General features: G+C 45.0%; 1 protein-coding gene across 1 annotated transcript; it reads left to right on the forward strand.

The window, feature by feature from the left end:
* The first annotated feature begins 1,457 nt into the window (after positions 1-1,457).
* Positions 1,458-14,516, forward strand: GM2A (ganglioside GM2 activator). The gene is made up of 4 exons (XM_060092066.1): positions 1,458-1,681; positions 6,543-6,704; positions 12,132-12,314; positions 12,650-14,516. The coding sequence occupies exons 1-4, from the start codon at positions 1,592-1,594 to the stop codon at positions 12,803-12,805; spliced, it is 591 nt and encodes a 196-aa protein (XP_059948049.1). The 5' UTR covers positions 1,458-1,591; the 3' UTR covers positions 12,806-14,516.
* The last annotated feature ends 7,277 nt before the right edge of the window (positions 14,517-21,793 follow it).

The following is a 21,793-nucleotide window of genomic DNA, read 5'->3' on the forward strand; positions in this document are numbered from 1 at the left end:
CTAGGGTCTATTCAAGAAAAGCAATCAGCAAGTAAAGAGTAAAACAAAGAATGTTGCCCACCATCCAGTTCTACCTACAGTACAGCCTGAAAGGGGTTCAGGGAGAAGATTAGAATGAGACACTCTGTGCTCTGGGAAAACTGACAGAACAGGCCTTAGATATTTAGATATGTTCAGGAAGAATTTTTATGAACCTGATTCTTGCATCTTCTGGTAATTAGAAAAGCACTAAAACCATTGACTAAGATATTTGTTCTTTGTGACTAGCAGCAACCTTCTACCGAGATGTGTGCTTGACTGCATGAACCCTTTCATTAGTTTGACACTTCTTATACCTCTGAGGGAACAGCCTCAGGAGAAGTGAGTTCTAGTTTTGCTTCTGCTCTGTGACATTGGACAAGTCCTCTCACTCAGGGGGCCTGAAATTGCACTTGTGTATAATGAAGAGGTTGTGCTAGATGAGAGAGGGGATTATCAGAATGGGAGGAAGGTGTGCAATTAGAAAAGCATATTAAAAGATCAGGTAAAGTCTGGAGCTTAGTTAAAACATCAATGCTGCTGGTTCTTAGTCTTTATTAAAAAAAATACCCTTATATCTTAATGTTAACAATGGGGGAAACTAGGAGAGAGTTTTGCACTATTTTTGCAACTTTTCTGTAATCTAAAATTAATTCCAAAATTAAAAATTTCTTTTAAAAGATTAGGTTGTTTTAAATTCTATTAATGCGTTCATTTACTCAACAAAGATTGCCTATTATGTGTCACATTACTAGTGACCAGAAGTCATGGTTCCACCCCTTGTGGGGTTTACAATCTAGCGGTAATTTGGCAGGAATAGGGTCCCTATTGCTTTTTAAAAAATTAAACCTCAACTACAAAGTGCAGTAGCTTAGGGAAATCTTGGCTGATGAGGTATATATAAGCAGAATCCTTGCTCTATCACTTCTTAGCTGTGTGACCTTGGCAACGCTAACCTGCCTTATCATGTATGTTTCCTCTGTGGTAAAGTGGGGCAAAAAAATGGATTCCCTCGTAAATGCTTAACAGCGCTTGGCATGCATTAAAGTACTTATAAAAGTTATCATTATCATTATAATAATTATTTAAAAGACACAGTGATTTGTAACACAGCTAAGGGGAAGCGTAGTATCGACAGAGAGCATGATATTTTTGTCAAGAAGGACTTGGGCGAACGAAAACATGACTACCCTTCCAGCAGTGACGGTTCACAGCGTTAAGTTCAGAAACAACAGGCCCGCCCCTCCCTCGCACTCCGGCCCCGCCCCGCCCCGTAGTCGACCCGCCCCTTTTCTCCTCATTCTCTGCCTTCGCCACTGAAGGTGGGGCCTGTCGCCCACGGGCGAAGTGCGAGGCTAAAGGAGGAACCTTTGGGGGGCGGAGCCTGGAGAGCTCTGTCCAATCCCCGGCCCCGAAATCTCAGATCCGGAGGGGGCGGGACGCACGGGGAAGTGGCCGCACTCAGCTTTGCATAGCAATGCACAGCTTTGCATAACCAATACAGGCAGGCATTTAAAGGCGTCGTCGCCTCCACGAACCTTGTAGTTAACCCGGTGGGGACCCACCCTTTGTGATGAACCCCCTGATGCAGGCTCCTCTCCTCATCTCCCTGGGCTTGCTTCTCGCCGGCCCAGCGGCTGCTACACGCATCTTCTCGAACCAGGTGAGCATCCTGTCCTTTAGGAGGCTGCTTCCAGCATCCCAGCCCAGCTCGGGATGTGCGGGCTGGGGTGGGATATGGGGGTGGCCTCTCCGGTCTCTAGAATTACTTCTTTGCAGCAGAGCTTCCCAAAGTCACTCACTGTGGGACTCTGAGTGGGTCCTTTGCTCTCGGCGGGTTTCAGTTTCCCCATCTGTACAGAGGGGTGGGCTGTAAGGCTTTGCTCTGCTCCAGCAGGGTTGGAAGGGTTAATCTCAGTCCCGTCTGTACTCCTGTCCTCTTTCCAAACGTCTGAGTGAAATTTTACGGAACTGCAAGACCAAGGCTCTAATCCCAGGCCCAGAGATGCAGCCCCGTTTACGTGCCTTCTTTTTCCGCCATGAAAATGCCTGGTACCCTTCCCCTCCCCTCTGTACTGCTCTGAGGCGCTGCTCCTCCTCGTGGGTGGGTGGGTTTGAGAGGCTCTTCACGCCAGAAGATCCATACTTGCTCCTCTGGCGACAAAGGTGCAGCCCTGCTCCTGGGTGTGAGGCATGGAGAAGCAACAGCCTACAAGCTTCTCCCTTATCTTCTCAGTCACCCTGTGCTCCAGACCCTGGAGAAGGGGAAGTTCTGTCATTCTGAGAAGTAGAGAAGCCTAGTTCCATGGCCTCTTTGCTGCATACCTGGGGGTCAGACACTTAGTATCTCTGTCAGCAGTTAAAGAGAGAGGCCCAGCCTAGGTCCCCTCCTGCCAACCTCCTTGGAAATATTTGTCAGAGCCAGGAACAGGGCAGTGTGAGGGAAAGTAGGATAGGACTAGAAGCCTTGGCTTCTGATTCCTCCTCTGTCTCTAATCCATGGGAGTGGCATTTGGGCTCCTTAAGCCTTGGTCTCCTTATCTGTACAATGGGCTCGATAGTACCAACCTGCCTTTCTTTGATGGCTGTGGGTGAAGGGAAATGCTTCCAGGATGGAAAAGCTCTTATATCTTAAACTCGTAAAGTGATAGAAGCCAGTGGGCTCGGCCTCACCCTGCCCCAGGGGCAAGGAGTCTATTTGGCCTATTGAATGGAGGAGCAAAGAACTTTTGGCCTTACTGGCCCGGAGGGTTCACAGTTAGTCCCTGAGTGTAGGTTGAGAATGTTTCTCTTGGCTCCAGGTCTGACCACTATGAGGTGGTGTGGCTAAGTCTGGAACCAGTCCTACATCCCCACTCTCCTACATGTCTTGGCTGTGGATGCCGTCCCAGACCAGACGGTCTTATGCTGGCAGTTTTAGAGAGGCCATGAGACATCAGGGAGTTCACCCACCTTACCCAGCCCCATAGAGGATAGGGGACTCATCTGAGATTACACAGCAAGGGGCACTTTCCATTCTTATCTGCTATCATCCGGGTCTTTTCTGGGCTCATGTGATTCGGAACCCTTACCCTGAAACCCTGGGCCACATGAAGGCTGTGGGGTGATAGTGAGTGAGCATTGGGAAACCGGGAGTTCCAGTTCCTCTAATAGCATTAACCCGGTCTCATGACCCTGGGCTGTAGTGATCCTTAGATAAAAGGGGAGAATGTCTAGCCCCAGGCTGGGTGCAAAATAGGTACTTAATAGACTCTCTGGTAACTGTCTAATGTCATTTATTGTGCACATACTATGTGCTATGTGTTGAGCCAGGTGCTTTGCTCTTTATTTCCCTAATAAACTTTTTTAGGGGAGTAATTTTAGACTTACAGAAAAGTTGCAAAGACAGTACAGAGTTCCCACACACTCCTCACTCAGTTTCCCCTAATGTTAACATCTTGTATTACCATGCTACATTTGTCAAGACTGAGAAACCAACATAGGTACATTACCACTAGCTAAACTCTAGACTTTATTTGGATTCTACCAGTTTTCCCATTAACGTCCTCTTTCTGTTCCAGGATCCAATCTCGGGCACCACATTGCATGTATTGTCCTGTCTCCCCAGTCTCCTCTGGTCTGTGACAGTTTCTCAGACTTGTGTTTTCATGGCCGTGACAGTGTTGAGGAGTTGTGACCTGTACTTTCTGTATGCAAACTTCTCACTCTTACAGTAGCCCTGTGAGAAGATATAGTTATGCCCATTTAATATATGAGGAAATTGAGCCTCAAGAGGGGTCAACTGATGCATGTTCTCAGCTAGTGAGAGTGGCTGAGGTATGGTTTTAATCTAGGTCTGTGATTTGGACCCATATTTCTGCCTCCACAGCTGTGCCTTTGCCCTCTGCCATACGTTGCCTCTTCCCACATGTTAGCCTAGGCTGCGATGACAAATATCTGGTGTCAGGCCTGCCCTTAGTGGGCACTGCTAACACATCATGCTTCCTTTTCCGGATGAGACTGGACTCAGCTGCAGAATTCATTGCGACAGAAGCCTCTAGTCAGCCATCGAGAAACCACCTTGTTAAGTCTCCCCAGAGCCTGAGGGAAGGAAGAGTGGGGTACTCTGGACACTTCCTCCAGCCTGGAATCAATCCTCGCTGTGAATCAGGCTGCCTTGGAATTTGTGAAAGCAGCTCTAGAAAATGGCTAGTCCTCCTACCCACCCTCCAGCCCAACTCTTAATCCCAGGCATGCTTTCATTTGATAGTGGCCTTCTAATTGACCTCCCGTGTTCTAAACTTGACCCTCTGCAGTCCATTCTCAACCATAAACCAGAGCATGGCCCTCTCCTGCAATGGCGTTCCACTGCACTTATAGGAAATCCAGCCTCCCGATGATGACCTATGAGGTCTGGCATGAATTAAATGACCCTGCCACCCCTCTAAGCTTACTTGGGTGCCTCATCCACTACATCTAGCCCACTGGCCTTGTAGGGCCTAGAGCAGCTGAGCATCTTCCCAGTGCGGGGCCTTTGCCCGTGTTCCCTCTGCCTGAACATTCTTTCAGTACGTGCATGGCTGACTCCTCATCTTGCAGGATTATAACTTCCTCATCACCCTATTTAAGTGAGTCTTTTGTTACTCTCAACACGACCCTCTGTTTGTTTCTTTTATGGCACCCAGAGATCATAGTGGGTAATATTTATTTACATTGGACTGTAAGCTCCTCACCAAAGGGCAGGCACATTTCTAATTGTTTACCTCTATGAACAGCCCCTGGCCCCGGGCCTGTGATCACTGCTTCATAAATATCTGCGGAATGAATGTTGAAGGAAACATTTGTTGGTACCTACCCTGCCTAAGGGGCTGTGGGGAATGCAGGGATGAATCAGGCCTTTCTTAGTCATGGCCCAATGCTTCATTCCAAGGGACAGAAACCCATTCCAAGAAGCTCAAGTAAAGGGAAGTTTATTCCAGGTATACAAGGAATCTCATGGAACTAATGGCAGGAAGTGGCGGCTGGGATGTCTAATGGCTATCATTTAGGGAGCCAGCTCATGCTTTGTGCCTGGCATTGTGTTATGAGCTTTATGTACATGCTCTCACCCCCGCAACAGGTCTGGGAGCAGAATAGAAATGACTCCACTTAAAAGATGTGGAAATTGCAGCTCCAAAGGGGAAACTGGCCTGTAACATATGGTGGTCAAGCTATGATTTCAAGCCATGTCTACCAACTAAAGCCTTGATTTACCTATATCTTTGTCTAAAACCATGCCCTTGGCTGTTCCCCCCGCTGCCTATTTAGATAGGGGGCCGGAGGCAGGGGGCGACTCTGTTCTCTTTTCCACAGACCAGCAGAGCCCTTAGTTCTTGTCCCTTTGGCTTGGTCATGAGTCTAGGTGTTCTGGCTCTGTCTTAAAGCTTATGACCCCGTGACAGCTCAAAGCCCAAAGTCCTCTGAATGATTTTGCCTCTGTCTCACTTCCCAAATTGGAGGCAGAGAGAATCTGTCCGCCTGGCCTGGGTTAAGTATTCTCTTTTGGCCCACCTACCTGTGGCTGTGTTGATGATGGGGGTCAACTTGGGGACGTGGGACTGGCAGGTTTTCCTTCTAAGATGGGATGTGTGTGGTGGGAATGCTGAAAGCCTCTCGTAGGTGGCCTTCAGGGGGCTGGGAAAGGTGTGAGTGGGTGGGCAGAGTCTGCATGGTATAGGAAGTGTTAAAGATCATAGACAGGGTTCTGTGGGAGTGGGGAGTCAGTGGTCATGTGTAGTTGGACACGATGGTGAAATCAGGAATCAGGAGACCTCTTGGGGGATGTGGAGGAAGAGGAGGAGATATGGCTCAGCAGAGGGGAGGGGAAGGACGGATATGGGGTGCGGGACAGGGCAGGGCATGCGCAACGGGAGTTAAGAAAGCACCGGTTAGGATTGCGCAAGTTTGTTCACTAGGGATTGTTCATCAACAGATGGCCCGCTGGGGATCTTTGCAGGTGTGTCCTAGTCCCTCCCTGGGCTAACTGTGCCTCCTTGAGGGTAGGGTGTTAGATATTGTTATGTTTCCCACTGTGTTTTGTGTTCCCTATTGTTCCTGGCCCTGGATTGGGCCTGGGGTGGGACGTGAATAAGGTTCTGGGCATGGGCTGCAAAGCCGAATCCTCCAAAAGCCTCCCTCTAAGGAGATGCCAAGACTAGTTGGAGAGGAGTGGGGAGCAGGGAGGTGAGAGATCAGAGAAGGTATCTACCAAAGGTGGATATGGTTAGTCTCCTATTTTGAAGTTCAAGGTCTGTGATTCTGTGCTCTGTAGTTCACGGCACACTTTGGGGAGATTGTCTTTTAGTTTAGTCCTGCCTATGAAATGGGTAGGACTGGTGTTATTCCAGGTTTACAGGTGTGGAGTTGCAGATGAAGCTCATAAAGGGCAGGTACCTCGCCCACGGGCACACTGTCAGTAAACTGCTCTGTTAATCCTTCTAACCTGTGAGAGTTCCTTTTGTCAACTTTTCTTTTCTCTTCTTTTCTTGCTGCCTTATTGTCCTCAGCTCTTCCAGCTCGGTAGCTTTTCCTGGGATAACTGCGATGAGGGGAAGGACCCTGTGGTGATCAACAGCCTGACTGTGGAACCTGACCCCATTGTCATTCCTGGGAACATGACCGTCAGTGCTGAGGTCAGGACCACTGCGTACCTCAAAGATCCTCTGAAGGTGAGCCCAGGGGTGGGCAGGGTCAGGGAGGTGCTGGAGGGAAGGTGCTGTGGGCCAGAGGGAGGCCCCTGAGGCATGTATGCTCAGGGAACTGAATAATTTTGGAATCCTGGAATCCCAGAGCAGCAAAAGAAGCAGATTTGTTAAATGTCCTTTCATAAGTTTATTTGCCCTTTGTATTTTTGTTTAGGAATAACCAGTTCATTCATGCCTGTTGCCTGTTTTAGGGGTGGATATTTGCATGTTTTCATACAGAACAATAGAAACTTTCTGTGTATCCATTGCAACTCCATATATTGTAGTCCTTTCCTCACTGGTTTGCATTGCTACCTTTATACCATATTATTATTTTTTTAGTATTTATTTGTTTATTTGGCTGCATCAGGTCTTAGTTGCAGCATGCAGGCTCTTCATTGCAGGGCACGGGGCTTCTCTCTAGTTGTGGCGCGCGGGCTCCAGAGCATGTGGGCTTAGTAGTTGCGACATATACTGTATTCTTGTATACCTTCAGCCTGTCCTGGTGCAGATCTCTTCTGGCACCAGTTTCCTTTTGACTCTTTAAAAGGATTTCTGATTTGGAATCTGTGTACCTGAAACTACCCTTTGACTTGGTTAATCACAGCCCCTACCTCATACATTTCTCTGAGTGATTACTGAGTTAATAACATGGAGAGTTCCTTGCACAGGGCCTGGCACACAAGACTAGCTCGGTACATGTTAGCCCTTGTTAATATTTCCATTAGTATCAATCTCTTCCTGTGGCTTCTTTGACCCAGACAGAGTCCTGTACACGCAAACAGCTCTCAGGCTTTGCTTTGTCCAGCACCTCTTCCCAAGTCTTCTCCAGGCTAGGCCACTGCATTTTCTTTAGCTGTTCTTCAAGTGATTTTCTACCAGGGTCACATTTCTACACTACCTGCACTGAGTCTGGAGCAAAGAGCTCTTTAGCGAGCTGGCCATCATGCTTGCTCTTCTGCCACTGCCATGCAAACTGCAGATGTTTCCAAGAACACTGATGCAGTACAACTGACTTGGAAGGAAAAAGCTGGTGAACTCCTTTTTCTTCCCCCAGCCTTTTCCTGGCTTCTTTATAGGCCATTAAAATGGGTTCCCCCCACCCATTTTCTATTATAGATCTTCCTCAACTTCCTCAACGTCCCAGTGAACCTAGCATAAGTTGAAAAATCTCGTTAAGTCGAAAGTGCATTTAATACACTTAACCTACCAAACATCACAGCTTAGCCTCGCCTACGTTAACCACACTCAGAACATGTACATTAGCCTACAGTTGGGCAAAATCATTTAACACAAAGCCTATTTTATGATAAGGTGTTGAATATTGAGTACAGTACTGAACGTGAAAACCAGAATGGTTGTCTGGGTACAGAATGGTTTAAGTTGTTTACCCTCGTGATCGCATGGCTGATTGGGAGCTGTGGCTTCCTGTCACTGCCCAGCATCACCAGAGAGATTGGTACTGCATATTGCTAGCCCTGAAAAAGATCACAATTCATAACAGGAAGTACAGTTTCTACTGAATGTGTACTGCTTCTGTACCATCGTAAAGTTGAAAAATTGTAAGTTGAACCATCGTCAGTCTGTACTTTATTACCTGTCATAAATTTGGGCCATTGAGCTTTTTAAAATTGGACTCAGATTCCCACTGTAGGACTCAGATTCCTCCTGCATATCTCTTATGTATGTAGTTTTGATTTGGTTCCTTTATCTTTTCAGGGTATATGCATACTAGCTATTAAATGAAAGCCTCTCACCACTTGGGTAGGAGAAAAGATGATGAGTCTTCTTTTACAGATAAGGGACACTGAAGCTCAGAGAAGAATGCAACTTGCCCCAGGTCAGCATTCAAGGCTGGTGTCCTTATCTGGCTAATGTTTCCTATTCCTGAGCACTTTCTGGTGGGGAGGTGAATTAGTGCTTGGAGTTTTAGCAGGGGAGTATGCCAGGACTTTCCCCTTGACAGCAAGACCCCCGCCCCCCAGGAGAGCTGCTAGGACGCAAGCACTGTATGAGCCTGAAGGGCTGTTAAGGTTAATGGCTTCTCCCCTTGTTACTGGGGCCCAGAGAGGAGTGACTGGTCCAGGCCACGCACCTGTTAGTGGCAGGAGAGAAACCTCCTCCTCTTCTGACCTTGCTGAAGTGAAATTTCTTCAATCAGAAGTCCCATTTGGGGCTTCCCTGGTGGCACAGTGGTTAAGAATCCGCATGCCTGGAGCCTGAGCTCTGCAACAAGAGAAGCCACCGCAGTGAGAAGCCCGGGCTCTGCAACGAAGAGTAGCCCTGGCTCGCCGCAACTAGAGAAAGCCCACGCGCAGCAATGAAGACTCAACGCAGCCAAAAATAAATAAATTAAATAAATAAAACAAAAAATTAAGGGAAAAAAAGTCCCATTTGGAACCTGGATGGACTTGATGCCAGCTACAATTTTTAGAAGTTGGATGCGCGAGATTCTGTGAGCCATGGGCAAGGTTAGAGTCTATCCAGGAATGCCTTTTTCTTCTTTTGATGTGTTCCACAGGATTTGGCATAATTTAGAACTCCCTTCTCTGAGCTCTCAAGTTCCAGCCTCTGAGACCTTCGTTTCCCCATCCTCAGGAATCGTAAATTGCTACCACATTTGGCATTTACACTTATTTCAGGCTTTTAGACACGCAGATTTCAGCCCTGATGGTTTACCTTATTTTCCCCCTCTAAAGTCCTGTACCTGCAATGCCCCTGCCTGCGCCCTGTGATTGAGATATAACTGCCCCTTCCCTGATCTCATCAAATGTCTCCCCTTCAAGTCAGTTGCTAACAGTGGGTCCTTTTTTTTTTAATTAATTAATTTTATTTTTGGCTGCATTGGGTCTTTGTTGCTGTGTGCAGGCTTTCTCTAGTTGTGGCAAGCGGGGCTACTCTTCGTTGCAGTGCATGTGCTTCTCATTGCAGTGGCTTCTAGGAACGTGGGCTTCAATAGTTGTGGCATACAGGCTCAGCAGTTGTGGCTCGTGGGCTCTAGAGCGCAGGCTCAGTAGTTGTGGTGCACGGGCTTAGTTGCCCCACGGCATGTGGGATCTTCCCGGACCAGGGCTTGAACCCGTGTCCCCTGCACTGGCAGGCGGATTCTTAACCACTACACCACCAAGGAAGCCCCTATCAGTGGGTCTTTATCTAGAGCCTTGTGTGCCTAGCCCTGAGCTAGAGGCCAAGAGAAAAGTCATTGTTTTCAACTTGCAAGAAACTTGGACTCTTAGGAGGTCAGAACTGGTAGGTCTCTTCAGGATCATGAGATCCAAATACTCCATGGTCAAGATGGAGGAGCAGAGGCCTGAGGGGGGAAGGGACTTGCCCAAGCGCCCTGGTGGGTACAGGGATCGTGATTCCATTACCTGTCAGTGACTCTGTCTGTCTTGTGGAACCAGGTCCCATGACACAGGGGTTTATTTAGGTTGAGCTGTGGAGGCGCTAAGGTAGTCCTGGAGTAGAGGGATTGATGGTCCCTTATTACTCAGCTTTGCTTGATTTTTTTTTGGCCACGCCGCACGTCTTGTGGGATCTTAGTTCCCCAACCAGGGATTGAACTCGGGCCCATGGCAGTGAAAGCACCAAGTCCTAACCACTGGACTGCCCAGGGAACTCCCCCTGCTTGCTCTTCTGAGCCATATGAAGAAGTAGACTGAGAACAAGGACTGGAAAATCAGCCATGGTTTGTAATCCCCAAACGGCAGGCATGGCTGTTGCCTTAAGTTTGGGGTGCCCCGCTGAGTACCTCCTGTGCTGTGCTTGTCCTGGCTGGGGGAGGCCTGGTTCCTGGTGGATGCAGCCCCACAGGCTTCCAGTGTGGTGGGAGGAGCCCAGGCAGGACTTGGTCCCCGCTGGTCCCCTCAGCTGGGTGTTCTTTCTTGTTCAGGGTAGAACTGGCTCAACCATTTTCATTGGGGTGTTAGCAAAACAAGGAGGGGTACGGAGGGGAGAAGTCCAGCAGGAAGTAATTTTTGGATTTTAGGCACTATGCTAAGTGTTTGACAGGCATTGTCTCACTGAGTGGGACCTTGTGAGAAAGGCAGACACTCTTAAAATATCCCATTTTGGAGATAAGGGAATGGAGACAGAAGAAATTCCCCAAGGGCACAAGAGTAGGAAGTGGCCGAAGTAGCATTCCACTCCAGGCCCTCAGCTCTTTCTAGGCAAAGGGGTTGAAGCAGGCTTGGCAGGAGAGGAGACAGGAGGGCTGGGAGGGGACCGTGCATGACTCGGGGTGGGGAATAACGTGTGGGTCAGCAGAGTGGGATGAGGCAAATTTGAGTTTGTCCACTCAGGATACAGGCTGTGCGGACTTATCCCTTCCTCCTGGACCTGGATCCTGACACCTGGGGCAGTTAGAAGACTGAGTCCACAGCCTGGGGAGCCAGCCTGAGCCCAGCAGGCTCAAGGGCAATAAGTGCCCATCCAGGATTTGTCTCTTAGAAACAAAAGCCCTGAATCAAGTGAGCTTGGGGGCTGAGATTCATAGGATGCTGTGATGTTACAGCCGAGAGTGGTTTCCTGCCATTACACCCACAGAGAATCAGACTTCCTCCTGCCCTTTCCCGACACTTTTCCCTGACACCTTTGGGGGGATACGATCATGGTCCCTAAGGCACCACTCATTTGGCTCTTAGGCAGCTAATACTTAGTGAATGCTTAGCCCGTGCCAGACACAACTGGTCAGCCCCCACCTCCAGAACAGGAGCAGAATCGTGGCAGCATAGAGGTGCGAAGTACTCACAGATCTCCCCATCCAGCTTCTCTCTGGGTGCAGGAGTCCTTCTGAAGCTTCCCCAACAGGGTCCAGGCAGCCCATCTCTTCTTGAGGTAGTTCCATCTGTTGTAACCTCACTATGATTGTTAAGATCTTCCTGATAGCAATCCCAGAATGATCCCTCTGTAAATTCCTGTCGTTTTCAGTTCTGTCTTCTATGGCTGTACAGAGAAAATAGGATCCAAGAATAGCAGATGGGTTTGATCTTGGTAACCAACTCCAATCAGTTGGTGGTAGCTGCCTGAAGTCCTCTGAAGGAAAAGGTTCTGAAGCCAAGACTGGGCTGAGAAGGAAAGTCTAGAAGCAGTGCCACAGTTAGCCAATTAGCAGTTAGATGACAAGTGCATTTCAATTTCAACCAATGGATAGTGACGACCTAAAGAATTATAAGACTGTGTGGTTCAGTGCAGGGGGAAAAAGAGTTACATTTGATTATTAATGTCTGCCATGGGCACAGGAAAGTATAGTGTTGGAGCATGTGCCACAATATTGTCATTTCTTGATCAGAATATCTCCCAGATCCCATCCAATTAAAAACTCTGTTAAAATAAAATGCTGACCTTTTAAAGAGGCAGAGGAACTGGTATGTTTGCCTTGGAATTTTACACTTTCTCCAACTCTCTCACCAGGTGGTACTAACTCTGGAGAAGGAAGTGGCTGGCTTTTGGGTCAAAGTCCCATGTATGGAGCAAGTTGGCAGCTGCACCTACGAGAACTTCTGTAATGTGCTTGAAGTGTTAATTCCCCATGAGAATCCCTGCCCAGAACCCCTGCACACCTATGGGCTTCCCTGTCACTGTCCCTTCAAACAAGTAAGTATAGGGAGGGGAGAGCATTCCCCCCGTGACTAGAGTAGAGACATGGGGTTTGGAGACATTCTCTTGCAGACCTGGATGTCTGTGGGTGTAAATTGATATGATCTATCCTGAATCACTTATCTTTTGGGGGCCTCGGTTTATCCAACTGTGAATGGGAGACCTGAAGCTCGATCTGACCACTGGTGTCCTTTTGCTATCACATTCTATGCTCTACATGGCTCTTAGGAGAGTGGGAGGGGCAGTTTGCAGCTACAATCCTAGAGGTCACTCCAGGAGAGAGTCCCATCTGTAGGCTCTCACTGACCTGTGGTCCACTGCCTTTCCCACAGGGTACCTACTCACTGCCCAAGTCTGACTTCTTCCTGCCTGACCTGGAGCTGCCCAGCTGGCTCAGCAGTGGGAACTACCGCTCGAAGATCATCCTAAGCATCAACGGGAAGCATCTGGGCTGTGTCAAAATCTCCGCCTCCCTAAAGAGCAAATAAGGTGGCACCTGCCACAGCAGAATGAAGGGGATGTGAGGAAGGCATCCTCTTCTTTTGTTGGCCAAGGCCAGATTCTACTCTCTGTCCTTTCTCAAGCCCCCTTCTACAATGATGACACTCCCCCGCTGAAAGTCATTTTATGCCACCTACAGAATTTTTTTTTTTTTTTTTCGGTATGCAGGCCTCTCACTGTTGTGGCCTCTCCCGTTGTGGAGCACAGGCTCCGGATGCTGCACAGGATCAGCGGCCATGGCTCACGGGCCTAACCGCTCCACGGCATGTGGGATCTTCCCGGACCGGGACACGAACCCGTGTCCCCTGCATTGGCAGGCGGATTCTCAACCACTGCACCACCAGGGAAGCCCCCACCTACAAAATTTTTAGGTGTGGGCCAGCAGCCCTAACCTAAAGGAGGATGAGCCTGGTGGTTTTTGACAGCCCAGGACATCTACTGGGCTGGCCACTGCATTTTCCTCCTCACCCCCATGGCTTTCTCCCTAAGAGCTCAACTCATTTTCTAAACGGTCAAGGAAGGGGGCTAACACGTTTTGTGACCCCACGTTCAGGCTGACCCAGTCTTGGTCTCCTGAAGTACCTTTATGATTTTTCTCATTGATTTTTTGTGTGCGTCGCTGACCTAAAAGCAGAGTGAGAGTACTAACAGTTTTCATTTTACTCCCACCCCCTTTTACAACGAAGGGTCTGAAGGAGTCGATCTCAGTCTGTTCCTCCATCAACGTCTATGATTTAGTGTTCTTTTCTAGACTTGCCCAGTTAACAGTGGGGCACAGTGTATCCTGGAGAGGCAGGGCATGTGATGGGAGAGAGATCTGAGAATGCTCTATGTGTTTAAGACAGTCTGCGAACTCAGGTATCTGCAGGGCAAAGCGCAAGACATCAGTAAGTGATGAGGACCACGAGGAACGTGTTGTTTGCGGGCACATCTTCCACTTTTTCCTTTGTATAACATAACTGATCCGAGGCAGCTGCTGCCCAGTCTCGAGCTGGGGGTATAGTCAGGGATGTGGGGACTGGGGTGAGTTGGGAAGGGCAAATCTGGTCCGTAGGGACAGCTGCTATCTAGCTATAGCCAGTGAGTACCACAGGAGAGTATGGGCCCAGCATTGCCAAATATTCTCAATATCTTTTTCCCTCGAGAAGCCAGAAATCCAGACTTTTATATGAAATCAATTTTTAAATATTGGCAACAAATTATTTTTTTAAATACTGAGCAGGCAGAAGGGGCCAAACAGACTTGTCACTGGGGAAATCTGGTTGGCTCATGGGTGGCCAGTTCATGGCCTTGGATATAAGAATATGCATGCCTTGTCCTTTTAACCTTGAGACAACTCCTCCACCACTGTGTCTCCCTCCATCGGGTCAAAGCCATAGTGCCTGACCCTAGAATGCTCCTCCAGTGCTGGGGGAGTAGAGGCGGCCTCAGAGCTGTGAGCTCAGGGATCACGAGGCTGCCTGCCCTGGCCTTGGAGCACTGTCAGGGTGAGTGGGGCAGAGGATGAACAGGTGGACCCGCCAGCAGCCACTCTGTGGAGCAGGGATCCAGCGAAGAGAGGTGGACTCATGTCACATGCTTGGCTTTGTTCACTTTCCTGTCCTCTCATGACAACTTAATCACCAATGACCAGCCCCATGTTCTGGGCTCACATGAAGGCTGGAATGGTAATAAATCTTTTTAACTTGAGGAGAATTCCTCCTTTGTTGTGGCTGCATATTTTCTCATTGATCACATCTCAGGATTTTTTTTTAAACATCTCTATTGGAGTATAATTGCTATATAATGGTGTGTTAGTTTCTGTTTTATAGTGAATCAGCTATACATATACATATATCCCCATATCTCTTCCCTCTTGTGTCTCCCTCCCTCCCATCCTCCCTATTCCACCCCTCTAGGTGGTCACAAAGCACCGAGCTGATCTCCCTGTGCTCCGTGGCTGCTTCCCACTAGCTATCTATTTTACACTTGGTAGTGTATATATGTCCATGCCACTCTCTCACTTCATCCCAGCTTACCCTTCCCCCTTCCCGTGTCCTCAAGTCCATTCTCTACATCTGCGTCTTTATTCCTGTCCTGCCCCTAGGTTCTTCAGAACCTTTTTTTTTTTTAGATTCCATATATATGTGTTAGCATATGGTATTTGTTTTTCTCTTTCTTACTTCACTGTATGACAGACTCTAGGTCCATCCACCTCACTACAAATAACTTAATTTTGTTTCTTGTTATGGCTTAGTAATATTCCATTGTATATATGTGCCACATCTTCTTTATCCATTCATCTGTTGATGGACACTTAGGTTGCTTCCATGTCCTGGCGATTGTAAATAGTGCTGCAATGAACATTGTGGTACATGTCTCTTTTTGAATTATGGTTTTCTCAGGGTATATGCCCAGTAGTGGGATTGCTGGGTTGTATGGTAGTTCTATTTTTAGTTTTTTTTTTTTAAGGAACCTCCATACTGTTCTCCATAGTGGCTGTGTCAATCTACATTCCCACCAGCAGTCCAAGAGGGTTCCCTTTTCTCCACACCCTCTCCAGCATTTATTGTTTGTAGATTTTTTGATGGTGCCCATTCTGACTGGAGTAACATCTCAGGATTTCTGGAGCTTCTTTTCTGGGCTGTTTCTGCCAGAAGAGTTTGTGGCAGTGGGACAGGCGAGCTGAGGCGATGCCAGGGACTGACTCTTCTGTTTCTGTCTCCTGTGCTGCTTGTTATCTCAGCTTCATTCTGTCTCATCACCATCCAGCTTCCTTGGTTGTTTTTTTGCCTTCCCATTGCACTGTGACCTCTCCAGCCCTTTTTTCCCCCTCCTGGATCTCTGAGTTGAGCATTATTCTCCCAGTCGCATCCTTGCACCGAAAGAAGCTTGGCAGTTTGGTTAGTCTTTGTGTGCCATGCCATGCTCTCGGCTCAGATGCTCCTCCAAGTCTTGATGGGGGGCAGTGAGAGGTTGTGTGGGGAGATGGTGAGAATCTCAAATCACAGGGAAAAGTGAACTTTTTAATAAATGGTGCTGAGCCAAATGGAAAGCCATTTGGAGAAAGTTGAAATTAGATCTATACTTAATGCCATATGCAAGAATAAACTCCAAGTGAATCCAGGGTCTAAGTGTTAAAAATGAAACCATACAAATACTAAAAGGAAACATGGGTGAAACATCCAGAGGCAATAAAGACTGATAAATTTGACTACATATGAAAAAATTGCTTGGCAAGAAACACCAGTCAAAAGACTGGAAGAAGATATTTACAGCACATATCATAGACAAAAGGTTAATAATATTCCTACTCTAAAGAATTGTCAAGGGATCAAAAACCTGGTAGAAAAACTGGGAAAAGAATTGAACAGACAAACTCTCACACAAAGGTATAAAAATGACCCTTAAACATGAAAAAAATGTTGAAACTCATTTCAAGATCAGAAAAATGTAAATTGAAACAATATTGACATAACATTTGTCATTTCTTGGGTTGGTAAAAAATAAGTACGCCACCACAACTCAACAGGCAAGGCTGTGTGGAAACAGGTCCTCTCATACACAGCTGGTAGGAAAGCAAACTGATTCAGTCCTTGAGGGGAATTTGTCAGTGTTACTTGTCATGTAATTTGTCAGTTACCTGTCATGTAAGAAAAGAGTGTAAGAAAAATAGACATGTATCTGCTCATTTGTACATAAGGAAAAATGAGACAGAAATTAATGAATTGATTGTTTACAGAGAGTAGAAAGAAGAGGGAAATGATAACAGGATATAAAGGATGAAGAGGATGGGATACTTCTGAGTATATCTTTTTGTGTATCTGACTCTTAGAACCATATAATGTTTCTGATTCCCAAATCATCATTAAAATCAACCAGGAGATAAGGGAAATTTAACATGGAATACAAACTAACAAAACCTATTTCAAATGAAAACCTATTTCAAATAATACAACCACACTGAAGTGGGTGGGGAAAAAAATAAAATTACAGTATTTTGATGGGGTACTATAAAGCAACAGAAAAAAGGAACTGCACACAAATACTGAATGTGCTCTAATGAGTCAATTAGTTTTTTCACAGGAGTAGCAGTTAGCAATTTTGAAAGTATTTCATGTGTATGTGAGGATTGAGAAAATGAATAAGTGTATTATGGACACTGAGAGCATAGGGGCATATTGAAAGGACACAGGAACCGACCTGAGCTCTCAGTGGCCAAATCTTGGACAACTTGAGCAAGAAAAGAAATATTGACAGTAATAGGTTATAATCCATTGAATAAACATCCTTGAGTCCATACACAACAGAATCCCAATTAAATGTAGAAGAAATGGCAAAAAATGGGAAAAAAACAACATCATTAGGCAAATGCCATTGTAAGAATTGTTGCAGACAAGAAACATCTATGTGTGCTAAAATTATTGGATAAATGTATGAGGAGAAACAGGATTTTGCATGGTCTCAAGATATCTCCTTACAGGATACAATTACAAAGGGGAAAATATAGTGGAGAAACCTAGCAGACACCACTTAACCAAGTGATCACATTTAACATCACCAGTAATAAGACATACTGACATCGTGCCCCTCCCAATATGGTGCACTGATAAAGGACAGTGACACTTCTCTGGTATTGCCCAAAACATATAATCTCAATTTCATCACAAGAAAGATCACACAAACCTAAATTGAGAAAGAATACAAAATAACTGGCTAGTTGTCTTCAAAAGCATCAGGGCCATGAACAGTAAGGGAAGACTGAGGAACAGTCACAGATTAGAAGAGAATATAGAAATTTTGAGAACTTGGATTGGATGCTGTATTAGAAAAAGGACCAGAAATAGGATTTCACCAGTGTTAATTACTTAGTTTTGATCACTGTGCTCTGTTTGGGTAAGATGTTAACATTATTGAAAGCTGGGTGAAGGGTATATGGGGACTCTATTATTTTTGCTACTTTGAAGTTTTTTCAAAATAAAAAGTTATAGAGAAGCAAGAAGAACTACAATCCTGCAGCCTGTGGAACAAAAACCACATTCACAGAAAGACAGACAAGATAAAAAGGCAGAGGGCTATGTACCAGATGAAGGAACAAGATAAAGCCCCAGAAAAACAACTAAATGAAGTGGAGATAGGCAACCTTCCAGAAAAAGAATTCAGAATAATGATAGTGAAGATGATCCAGGACCTTGGAAAAAGAATGGAGACAAAGATCAAGAAGATGCAAGAAATGTTTAACAAAGACCTAGAAGAATTAAAGAACAAAAAAACAGAGATGAACAATACAATAACTGAAACGAAAACTACTCTAGAAGGAATAAATAGCAGAATAACTGAGGCAGAAGAACACATAAGTGACCGGGAAGACAGAATGGTGGAATTCACTGCTGTGGAACAGAATAAAGAAAAAAGAATGAAAAGAAATGAAGACAGCCTAAGAGATCTCTGGGACAACATTAAATGCAACAACATTCGCATTACAGGGGTCCCAGAAGGAGAAGAGAGAGAGAAAGGACCCAAGAAAATATTTGAAAATATTATAGTCGAAAACTTCCTTAACATGGGAAAGGAAATAGCCACCCAAGTCCAGGAAGCGCAGCAAGTCCCATACAGGATAAATCCAAGGAGAAACACGCTGAGACACATAGTAATCAAATTGACGAAAATTAAAGGCAAAGAAAAATTATTGAAAGCAGCAAGGGAAAAATGACAAATAACATACAAGGGAACTCCCATAAGGTTAACAGCTGATTTCTCAGCAGAAACTCTACAAGCCAGAGGGGAGTGGCATGATATACTTAAAGTGATGAAAGGGAAGAACCTACAACCAAGATTACTCTACCTGTCAAGGATCTCATTCAGATTCCATGGAGAAATCAAAAGCTTTACAGATAAGCAAAAGCTAAGAGAATTCAGCACCACCAAACCAGCTCTATAACAAATGCTAAAGGAACTTCTCTAAGTGGGAAACACAAAAGAAAAGGACCTACAAAAAAAAACCCATGACAATTAAGAAAATGGTAATAGGAACATATATATCGATAATTACCTTAAACGTGAATGGATTAAATGCTCCAACCAAAAGACACAGGCTCGCTGAATGGATACAAAAACAAGACCCATATATATGCTGTCTACAAGAGACACATTTCAGACCTAGGGACACATACAGACGGAAAGTGAGGGGATGGAAAAAGATATTCCATGCAAATGGAAATCAAAAGAAAGCTGGAGTAGCTATGCTCATATCAGATAAAATAGACTTTAAAATAAAGAAGTTTACAAGAGACAAGGAAGGACACTACATAATGATCAAGGGATCAATCCAAGAAGAAGATATAACAATTATAAATATATATGCACCCAACATAGGAGCACCTCAATACATAAGGCAACTGCTAACAGCTATAAAAGAGGAAATCGACAGTAACACAATAATAGTGGGGGACTTTAAGACCTCACTTACACCAATGGACAGATCACCCAACATGAAAATAAATAAGGAAACAGAAGCTTTAAATGACACACTAGACCACACAGATTTAATTGATATTTATAGGACATTCCATCCAAAAACAGCAGATTACACTTTCTTCTCAAGTGCGCACAGAATATTCTCCAGGATAGATCACATCTTGGGTCACAAATCAAGCCTCAGTAAATTTAAGAAAACAACTCATATCAAGCATCCTTTCTGACCACAATGCTATGAGATTAGAAATGAATTACAGGGAAAAAATTGTAAAAGACACAAACACATGGAGGCTAAACAATACGTTACTAAATAACCAAGAGATCACTGAAGAAATCAAAGAGGAAATCAAAAAATACCTAGAGACAAATGACAATGAAAACACGACAATCCAAAACCTATGGGATGCAGCAAAAGCAGTTCTAAGAGGGAAGTTTATAGCTATACAAGCCTACCTCAAGAAACAAGAAAAATCTCAAACAATCTAACCTTACACCTAAAGGAACTAGAGAAAGAAGAACAAACAAAATGCAAAGTTAGCAGAAGGAAAGAAATCATAAAGATCAGAGCAGAAATAAATGAAATAGAAACAAAGAAAACAATAGCAAAGATCAATAAAACTAAAAGCTGGTTCTTTGAGAAGATAAACAAAATTGATAAACCCTTAGCCAGACTCATCAAGAAAAAGAGGGAGAGGACTCAAATCAATAAAATTAGAAATGAAAAAGGAGAAGGTACAACAGACACCGCAGAAATACAAAGCTTCCTAAGAGACTACTACAAGCAACTCTATGCCAATAAAATGGACAACCTGGAAGAAATGGACAAATTCTTAGAAAGGTATAACCTTCCAAGACTGAACCAGAAAGAAATAGAAAATATGAACAGACCAATCACAAGTAATGTAATTGAAACTGTGATTAAAAATCTTCCTACAGGCTTCCCTGGTGGCACAGTGGTTGAGAGTCCGCCTGCCGACGCAGGGGACACGGGTTTGTGCCCCGGTCTGGGAAGATCCCACATGCCGTGGAGCGGCTAGGCCCGTGAGCCATGGCCGCTGAGCCTGTGCATCCGGAGCCTGTGCTCTGCAACGGGAGAGGTCACAACAGTGAGAGGCCTGCGTACCGAAAAAAAAAAAAAAAAATCTTCCAACAAACAGAAGTCCAGGACCAGATGGCTTCACAGGTGAATTCTATCAAACATTTAGGGAAGAGCTAACACCCATCCTTCTCAAACTCTTCCAAAAAATTGCAGAGGAAGGAACATTCCCAAACTCATTCTATGAGGCCACCATCACCCTGATATCAAAACCAGACAAAGATACTACAAAAAAAGAAAATTACAGACCAACATCACTGATGAATATAGATGCAAAAATCCTCAACAAAATACTAGCAAACGGAATCCAACAACACATTAAAAGGATCATACACCATGATCAAGTGTGATTTATCCCAGGGATGCAAGGATTCTTCAATATACACAAATCAATCAATGTGATACACCATATTAACAAACTGAATAAAAACCGTATGATAATCTCAATAGATGCAGAAAAAGCTTTTGACAATATTCAACACCCATTTATGATAAAAACTCTCCAGAAAGTGGGCACAGAGGGAACCTACCTCAACATAATAAAGGCCATATATGACAAACCCAAAGCAAACATCATTCTCAATGGTGAAAAACTGAAAGCATTTCCTCTAAGGTCAGGGACAAGACAAGGATGTCCACTCTCACCACTATTATTCAACATAGTTTTGGAAGTCCTAGCCAAAACTGTCACTGTTTGCAGATGACATGATACTATACATAGAGAATCCTAAAAATGCCATCAGAAAACTACTGGAGCTAATCAATGAATTTGGTAAAGTTGCAGGGTACAAAATTAATGCACAGAAATCTCTTGCATTCCTATACACTAATGATGAAAAATCTGAAAGAGAAATTAAGGAAACATTCCCATTTACCACTGCAACAAAAAAAATAAAATACTTAGGAATAAACCTACCTAGGGAGACAAAAGACCTGTATGCAGAAAACTATAAGACACTGATGAAGGAAATTAAAGATGATACCAACAGATGGAGAGATATACCATGTTCTTGGATTGCAAGAATCAATATTGTGAAAATGACTCTACTACCCAAAGCAATCTACAGATTCAATGCAATCCCTATCAAATTACCAATGGCATTTTTTATGGAACTAGAACAAAAAAATCTTAAAATTTGTATGGAGACACAAACGACCCCCCCCAAAAAAATTTAAAAAAAAATAAAAACTTGTAAAAATATACTGAAGTTTCTCTATGACAACTGAGAAGTGTTATGATATAGAAGCTTATCGGGAATGGCAGAGCCTGGGTCAGTGGGTGAAGTCAGGGAGGGTTTTCCTGAGGAATTGATAACTGAGATCTGACAAATGAGTAGGAATTAAGTAGGTAGAGAGAGGGGGGAAAGAGTTCAAAGTGGAGGAAATAGCATATGCCGAGGCCTTGCAGGGAGGAGGAGCTGCT

Source organism: Mesoplodon densirostris, chromosome 3 (genome assembly GCF_025265405.1).
Source record: "Mesoplodon densirostris isolate mMesDen1 chromosome 3, mMesDen1 primary haplotype, whole genome shotgun sequence".
Classification (NCBI taxonomy): domain Eukaryota; kingdom Metazoa; phylum Chordata; class Mammalia; order Artiodactyla; family Ziphiidae; genus Mesoplodon; species Mesoplodon densirostris.

Excerpts from the sequence above, each read along its gene's own strand:
- GM2A (XM_060092066.1), top strand. The coding sequence starts at position 1,592 with ATGAACCCCCTGATGCAGGCTCCTCTCCTCATCTCCCTGGGCTTGCTT. Across the intron at positions 1,682-6,542 it reads CACGCATCTTCTCGAACCAG|CTCTTCCAGCTCGGTAGCTT; the intron begins GTGAGCATCCTG and ends TATTGTCCTCAG. Across the intron at positions 12,315-12,649 it reads GTCACTGTCCCTTCAAACAA|GGTACCTACTCACTGCCCAA; the intron begins GTAAGTATAGGG and ends CCTTTCCCACAG.